At 43.8% G+C, this 8701-nt stretch overlaps 2 protein-coding genes across 2 annotated transcripts; one reads left to right on the top strand and one right to left on the bottom strand.

Annotated features, from left to right (window-relative positions):
- Nucleotides 1–1024: 1024 nt before the first annotated feature.
- Nucleotides 1025–3935, top strand: LOC116198553 (G-type lectin S-receptor-like serine/threonine-protein kinase LECRK4). Its single transcript, XM_031528723.1, has one exon. It carries the CDS (start codon nt 1255–1257, stop codon nt 3697–3699), a length of 2445 nt encoding a protein of 814 aa, XP_031384583.1. The 5' UTR covers nt 1025–1254; the 3' UTR covers nt 3700–3935.
- A 2839-nt stretch (nt 3936–6774) lies between these two features.
- On the bottom strand, nt 6775–8583 carry LOC116200565. Its single transcript, XM_031531401.1, has 2 exons — nt 7685–8583; nt 6775–7495 (listed from the first exon to the last, which is right to left on the bottom strand). The coding sequence occupies exons 1-2, from the start codon at nt 8581–8583 to the stop codon at nt 6775–6777; spliced, it is 1620 nt and encodes a 539-aa protein (XP_031387261.1).
- Nucleotides 8584–8701: the final 118 nt, after the last annotated feature.

Below are 8701 nucleotides of genomic sequence, written 5' to 3'. Positions count from 1 at the left end.
AGGGGAAGCAATAGGATGGACATGGACTTGATTTGAAAAGAGAATTGGGTCTAACTATGGGGCCTTGAAGTCTTTATTGATGCTATCGATCCTGATGCCGAGAAGTTAAACCATCAAAAGAAAATCTTATATTGAATTTAGGGAATTTACCAAAACGGAAGAGACCAATCGGTTGCAAGATAATTTGTTAGGTTAAACGGTTCTATAGATTGCTAATGAAGTTAAATAACATAGGTAGGGTTGTAATATTTAGACATGCATAACATATGCATTAAAATTTTGATTTGATTAAATTGAAAGTTGGGGCTAATTACGAATATGGACCTCCGAAAAGTAAACCACAGTCAATGAATTTCCCTCATTTCTATTCTCCGGCCAATGTTTGTGGTGTCTCATCTGACCAGAATTGCCTCAATTAACTTGCCGGTCAAACTTGGCCTCTGCCAGTGCTAGTCACATCCCTCTTGACTTTTCAGAGGGAAAAAAACTTTTTGGAAATTCTTTTAAGTCGATGACCTCCGGAGCTAGTCTCATATTAAAAATCATTTGTGTTCTACTCCAATTCATTTTTGGAATATAGACTTTGCGGACAATCGATTGCGCGGTTTTGTTCTATACGTACAGTCGTGTGTCGGCAGAATTTGTCTTTCACAAATGAATTAGAGTACGACACCTACTCTCACAAAAGACAAAATAGCATTGGAGTTCAGTCATTGGACTCAGATTGGCCATTAGGGCAACATTTGTGCCGGGGACCGTCTTGAGAAGAGAGAGAGAGAGGGCTAATCCAACAGCTAGAGGGACACAAAGCCCATTCAGCACCGTAGAAGCTTTTCCATCGAGAACATAAGATGGGAGTTGGCGTAACAACACCAGTGCCAAGTTACAGTCTTCTTGGATCACTATTTCCATATTACGACCACACTGTAACCATACACGTTCGATCAACATATTCGTTGATTACCGGCCACTTTCTTGCTCGATTTGGATAACTCGATGACGACCATCTGGTTTATCTGTCAAGAGGGGAGTGGCCCAAGTTGACAAACAAACAATTCAGTGGTCCATCGACTTGGATTTCAGAGCCCTTCCCCTTTTGTCAAACTTTTTTTTCGGCTTACTTGCTAGTCTAATAGATATTTCGCCGGAAGCTTCAATCTTCTCTTTCTCACTGATATCTCCTGCTGCTAAAAGCTATAAATTAATGCAATACAATACACTTGTTCTGCTTCATGTGAAAAGCAGCTGGCAACAATGGCTTCTTTGTTTCGTGGGCTTAGCCGCCTAATTCCCATACTTTGCATCCTCCTCTTTCCACACATTGCCATTTCTCAAACCAACATAACTGTGGGCAGCTTCATTGTCGCCGGTGACGATAAAGCCCCAGGCCACTGGCTCTCTCCTTCCGGGGATTTCGCTTTTGGGTTCAGCCAAGTCGAGAACAGCGACTCTTTCCTGCTAACTACGTGGTTCGACAAGATCCCAGAAAAGACGAGCGTTTGGCTTAACAGGGAAATCGACCCCGTTCCCAGGGGATCGAGATTGGAGGTCACCTCCGACCGGGGGCTGGTCATAAACGACCACAAGGGAGGTTTCCTGTGGAGTACTGGTACCGTAGTGAGCAGAGTCACCCATGGGTTCTTTGAGGATTCAGGGAACTTCGGCCTCAGGGATGAATACTTCGAGACAAGTTGGGAGACTTTTGACAATCCAACGGACACTATATTGCCCGGTCAAGAGATTAGGAAGAATGGAGTCATACTGATTTCTCGGGGATCGGGTTCCAATGTTAGCGGAGAAGGAAGGTTTCGGCTCTATCTAAAGAACCGAACTGTCCAACTAAAGACTGTGAACTTGCCTGGCAGCTACGAAAATGAGCCTTATTACAGCAGCAATGGCTCAGATGCTTCAACCAATCCTGCAACGGCAGTCGGGTTCAATCGTTCAACCAGATACATATATATTCTTCGCCAAAATGGAGTGCAATCGCCCCTGAATCTGGGGATCAAAGTGGTATCCAGCCAAGACTACTACCTGAGAGCGACTCTCGAGTTTGATGGAGTTTTCATTCAATACTCTTATCCGAAGAACGTATCAGCAGGCAAGAGGAAGTGGTCAGCTATTTGGCTGGTGCCTGATAATATATGCGTTGGTAACCTCACGACCAAAGGAAGCGGTGTTTGCGGGTATAACAGGATCTGCAAACTCGGAGTCAACAAGAGGCCGAAATGTCAGTGCCCAAGAGGGTTTTCTCTTCTCAACCAAAGTGATGAGTATACAGGCTGCATACCCAATTTTTCCCAGGGCTGCAGAGTCGTTGACCCGAGTTCATCACAGGATGAGTTTGTGCTTGATGAAGTGGCTAACATTAATTGGCCAACTTCTGACTATGAGCGTCTGCAGCCTTTCGGTGAGGATGACTGCAAGGACTCGTGCTTAAGGGACTGTATGTGTGCTGTTGCAATATTTGGAGGCGACATGTGTTGGAAGAAGAAGCTGCCTCTGTCAAATGGAAGGTATGAATTCAATACCAGCAGTAAGGCCTTCGTTAAGATGAGGAAGTATGGTTCTGAACCTCAGAGTCCAGGCTCTCCCAGCTCGGGTTCGAACGACGACAATGCTCTGATAATTGCAGGGTCCGTTCTTCTAGGAAGTTCAGTGTTTCTGAACTTTATGTTGATGGGTGCGGTTGGGCTTGGTTTCTTTCTTATCTACCAGAAGAAATTGAGCAGAATTTTTATGGATGAGAGCGGTTTGGATGTAAACATTCGATGCTTTAAGTACAGAGAGCTTGAAGATGCCACAAATGGTTTCAAGGAAGAACTTGGTAGGGGATCATTTGGAATAGTCTATAGGGGTGATATTGAGGTGGGCAATGGTTCTAATTCCAGAACTGAAGTCGCAATCAAGAAATTAGACCGGCTGTTCCAGGAAAGCGAGAGGGAGTTCAAGACCGAAGTGCTCGTAATTGGGCAAACACACCACAAGAATCTCGTCCGACTTCTTGGGTATTGCAACGAGGGGCAGAACCGTCTTCTGGTCTATGAGTACCTGAGTAACGGGACCTTGGCTTGCTTCCTCTTTGGGGATGAGATGAAGCCTAGTTGGGAACAGAGGGTCCAAATCGCGGTGGACGTCGGGAAGGGGCTCTTGTACCTTCACGAAGAATGCAGCACGCAGATCATCCACTGCGACATAAAGCCTCAGAACATCCTACTTGATGAGAACTATGGTGCCAAAATTTCAGATTTCGGGCTTGCCAAGCTCTTATTATTAAGCCAAACCCACACGAACACTGCCATAAGAGGAACTCGAGGCTATGTCGCTCCCGAGTGGTTCAGGAACTCGCCCATCACAGTTAAAGTTGATGTGTACAGCTTTGGCGTTCTCCTACTTGAGATTCTTTGCTGCAGGAGGAGCGTGGATATTGAGATTGGAGGGGAAGATAAAATGATATTGGCGGACTGGGCCTACGATTGCTATAGAGAGAAGACGATTGACGCTCTCGTGGAGAACGATGAGGAGGCATTAAGTGATTTCAAGAGGCTCGAGAGGTTCGTGATGGTGGCGATCTGGTGCATCCAGGAAGACCCTTCTCTCAGGCCGACTATGAAGAAGGTCATGCTGATGCTAGAAGGGATAATTCAAGTCTCTATTCCCCCATGTCCGTTCCCATTCAGCACAATAAGTACAGTGTAGCATCGGTATCTTTTTTTGACGTGTAGCCATCTCTTAGAAGATGAAATCCTTCCAAGCCAGTGACTGTATTTATTACTTTTGTTTGGTAAGAGAGAGATTGGAAACTCAGTTTAGTATCCTCTTGAAACAGGGGCGGCTTGAGGGCTGGAATTTACGGGAAGCATATTGGTAATTGTTTTAGGTCTTATCTTCATTCGTTCTCGTAATTCTTCAAATGAAACAAGGCCAGTCTCCCACGTTCGTTTGCTTATCTAGTTATCTGAATGCAAAAAAGTTGCAGAAAACCGTATCTTTAACCATCAACGAATGTCTAAATCTTGCATGAGAAATGGAATTTGCACGTAATATAGATTCAGCAACTGCTTTTTCATGATCCCAAGTGACCAAAAGTATTGACTCGCGTATAATGTGATGACTATTGCTACATGACTCTATATATGTACTTACAGAGCTGAGGGACGTATAGCGATGAATTGTGCCTTCTCTTTCTCACTGATATTGTGAACACTATGCATCATATATCTACTATGTACGTACCATCATGATGTGCATTATATATATATATTATCTTTTATATTATGAGCATTTCACATATATTATATTTTACATTATGTCTGGTGTGTATGAACGGGACTATTAATTCACTTGGATTATGGCCGAGCCCATGGGATTATTTGTTTAAGCCCAACCCATTATGCTTACTAATTATAGCCCACAAAAAAAATCCTTTCCTCTTCCTGACAATTCCCACTGCCGCCTTCTTTTTCTTATTTTCTTTCTCCAGGTTGAAGCTGGCTTTGCCGAGAATAAAGAAAGGAAAGGGGTGAAGGAGAAGAAACTTAGTACAGAGAGAGAGAGAGAATTTTTCTTTGCAGCTCAGGGAGGAATTGGTTAAAGAAGAAACAGAACGTAACGGAATTGGTTGAAAGTGAGAGTTTAAGAAGATGCCATCTTAAGTAGAAGAGTTTAGCTTATAACTGAACAACAGGTATGTACAGCTGGAAGCTTTTTATTGGTTAGGTTAGAATTGTTTACTGGTAATCGAATTAAGACTTTCCTTCCCGTGGATGGGTATTTGACGCAGCGGAATTAATTGCAATTTGTTGATTCGCACACGAATACCAGAAAACAATCTTTTATAACTTGTTGATTTTACGAATACCAGGGAATAAGCATCCAACTCGAATCAAATCCGATAATGGGCGAAAGAGCACGGTAGCTTCAAAACTTTATTGATAAAGAAAAACTGTCTAAACCCTAGGGCTTACATCGTTTAAATAAAGAAAACGAAAATATAACGAAAAAAATAAAATATTCTTTAAAATAAACTATTTCCTAAAATAGTAAAAATAGTCCTATATAACATAAAATTGTCTGTTTGAGGCCATAAACGATGGAATACGGCCTAAATCTCGTCTTTTCATTGCCAAAGGCCATGAGTTGTGCTCCGGAGGGCGTTTCCCTCGAAACAGGGTCATCATAACCTGTTTTTTTAAAGGTACCGATTTGTTGCTTCTTCTGCTGTATCATTCTCCCCTGGGTGGAGAGAATTCGCCATCGAATTGTCATCGTCCGAGCTGTCACCTGTGTAAGGAATCTGGTCCTTCACATTAAACACATCGGCAGTATGAATGTGGCTGGGAAGTTTAAGTCGATAGGCGTTCGAATTGATCTTCTCCGCGACCTCCACAGGACCAATCTTCCTTACCGAAAGCTTGTTGTACTCTCCAGCAGGATAACGATCCTTAGTAAGAATAGCCCACACAAAATCACCCACTTCAAATTCCACAGAGCGTCGCTTTTTATCCGCAGCTTGCTTATACTTGGCGTTGGCTGCTGTCAAGTGATCATACACAGCTTGATGGATCTCTTGCAAGCTATTCACAAAATTTGCTACCTTACCATGAACTTTAGACTAGCTAGGCAAAGGAATTAAATTCAAAGGACCCTTGAAAACAACATCATACACAACCTGAAAAGGACTAAAACCTGTACTACGATTGACAACGTGATTATGGGCGAACTCAGCTTGGCACAACTTGAGGTCCCAACTCTTCACATGTTCCCACACCAAACTTCGCAGCATGTTACCGAGGGACCGGTTCACGACTTCAGTTTGCCCATCGGTTTGGGGATGATAAGCACTGCTGAATTGTAGTTGTGTATCCACCATCTTCCATAAGCTGCACCAAAAGTGGCTAAGGAATCGAGTATCCCGATCGGACACAATGGACTTCGGTAAACCATGAAGACGATACACCTCGCGAAAGTACAGCTGAGCCACTCGAATAGCATCTGCCGTTTTCTTGCAAGAAATAAAATGCACAATCTTAGAGAATCGATCAACAACAATATAGATGGAATCATTACCATGCTGTGTTTGCGGTAAACCCAGCACAAAATCCATGCTAACATCCTCCCAAGGTTGCGATGGAACCGGTAATGGCATATACAACCCAGCATTGGTAGCTGTCCCCTTGGACAGGTTGCAGACCCGACACCTTTGCACGTACTTCTCCACCTCTTTGCGTATGGTCGGCCAAAAATACGAGCCATGCACTAACTGTAACATTCTCATCCAACATGGCCTTCTCCATGCAATTCCTTAATAATAGTCAAGCGGAGGCTGCAATCTGGGATACACAATTGGTTGCCCTTGAACAGAAATCCATCATGTAGCAAAAATTTTGATTTCTCTCCAACACGAACTTCCCCAAAACATTAGAGAAATAAGGATCAGTCTCAAGCAAATCACGAAGACATTCAAAACCAGGTACCTCAATACGCAGGCTAACCAAGAAATTACTCATGCGGCTCAATGCGTCAACCACCCGATTTGTCACCCCCGACTTGTGGTTCACCACGAAGGTAAAATGCAGTAAATAAGCAATCCATGAGGCATGTTGTGGGGACACCTTATCTTGGCGGTGAAGGTGTTTTAACGCATCGTTGTTAGTATAAAGCACGAACTCCCGATGAAACAAATAATGCTGCCAATGCTTGACTGCTTGTACCAACGCATAGAACTCCACATCATAGGTGTTGTACTTTAACTTGGCCTCGGACAGCTTCTCACTAAATATATGCGACCAGCCTGTTGTTTTGGCTTAAAACTGCTCTAATGCCCACTTTAGAAGCATCACTGTGTAACTCAAAGGGTTGGGCAAAATCATGCAAGACTAATATTGGAGAAGTTTCAAGATGCATCTTGATAAGCTGGAATGCCTTCTCCGCTTCTTCCGTCCACACGAACTTTCCACCCTTCATACAATCTGTTATAGGTGCCATAATGGTGTTAAAGTGAGGGATGAAACACCTATAGAAGGAAGCAAGTCCATGGAAACTGCGAACTTCAGTAATTGTCTTCGGTTGCGGCCATTGCTTTACCACTTCGATCTTGGACTCATCTACTTTCAATCCGTCGCCGGAGGCCACATATCCAAGGAATAAGACCTTCAATGCCAAGAATACATACTTCTTAAGAGCAACATAGAATTTCTCCCTGCGAAGAACACACAGAGCTGCCCGTAGATGCTGGAGATGCTCTGCTTTGTTAGCACTATAAATCAGAATATCATCGAAATAAACGACAACACACTTACCAATGAATGATCGCAAGGCCTGGCTCATTACACGCATAAAGGTGCTTGGTGTGTTAGACAATCCAAAAGGCATCACCATCCACTCGTATAACCTCTCGCGTATCTTGAAGGCTGTCTTCCACTCGTCGCCGGGCCTTATGCGAATATGATGGTATCCACTCTTCAAATCCAATTTGGTAAACACTGTTGCACCGCTGACTTGATCAAGCAAGTCATCCAATCATGGAATCGAAAATCTGTAATGCACCATAATTTTATTAATGGCTCGACTTTCCACACACATGCGCCACGAACCATCTTTCTTCGGTGTAAGCAAGGTTGGCACTGTGCAAGGACTCAAGCTTTCACGGACATGTCATTTGGCCAGCAACTCTTCCACCTACCTCCTCAACTCCTCATGCTCACCAGGACTCATCCGGTAATGGGGTCTATTTGGCAGTGCTGCTCTTAACTCCGGAACAATTTGGTGCTGAATATCACGCAACGGTGGTAAACCGTCAGGAAGCTCATCGGGGAAGACATCAATAAACTCAGCCACTATGGATGCGGCTGCGGTCGGGATTGTCACCTCAGCGCCCACCTCATTTCCAATTAGCACATAAACCAATTGTGACTCGTCCAACTCTTCTTCGAACCTAGCCAATGACAAGAGCTTCGTTTCTCCACCCATAGATGTCGGTTTCTCCGTCTCTCTGCTGGGCATTAGCACAATCTTTACATTCTCAAACACAAAATTGTATGAGTTAGTCCACCCGTCATGAATTACACGGCAGTCATACTGCCAAGGCCTCTCTAATAATAAATGACACGCATCCATCGCCACCACACTACACCACACAACATCCTTATATTTCACGCCAATAGAGAAAGAAACCAATGTACGTTGTGATATGGTTACCTCGCCCCCTTTTTTCAGCCAAGCTAGTTTATAAGGCTTAGGATGCTTATCCGTTTTGAGGCCCAATTTTTGCACTGTCTCTATAGACACAATATTCTCACAGCTGCCAGCATCAATAACGAAACGACAAACCTTTCCAAGAACAGTGCACGTGGATTGAAAAATGTTGTGCCTTAGCCAATTGTCGTCAGCAACCTTAGGCGCTAAGCGTGAACGCCTAACAACCAATATCTTTCTTGTGTCACCAGTCACTACTTCTTCGTCGACGACCTCTTCACCATCAAATATAGGATCTTTGGATTCCTCCACATCATCTTCTTCTCCCATGTCACAATTTTCGGTTTGCCCAATTTGCTTCTGGTTAATTTGACCTGCTGCCACCATGTCGTGGTTCTGTCTCGCAATCTAATTGCCACCAATGGTACACGTTTATCTTCGGGCACTCCTTTAAATTTCAAGATCTCCTCAATTGTGGCCAGCCAATCAAGAAACTCCTCGGGTT

This window comes from Punica granatum, chromosome 3, assembly GCF_007655135.1.
Source record: "Punica granatum isolate Tunisia-2019 chromosome 3, ASM765513v2, whole genome shotgun sequence".
In the NCBI taxonomy this organism is placed as follows: domain Eukaryota; kingdom Viridiplantae; phylum Streptophyta; class Magnoliopsida; order Myrtales; family Lythraceae; genus Punica; species Punica granatum.
This window is presented reverse-complemented; position numbering and strand designations above follow the sequence as displayed.

Coding starts and splice junctions, on each gene's coding strand:
- LOC116198553 (XM_031528723.1), top strand. CDS start 1,255: ATGGCTTCTTTGTTTCGTGGGCTTAGCCGCCTAATTCCCATACTTTGC.
- LOC116200565 (XM_031531401.1), bottom strand. CDS start 8,583: ATGGTGGCAGCAGGTCAAATTAACCAGAAGCAAATTGGGCAAACCGAA. Junction 7,496..7,684: donor GAGCATGAGGAGTTGAGGAG/GTAGGTGGAAGA, acceptor TGATCAAGTCAG/CGGTGCAACAGTGTTTACCA.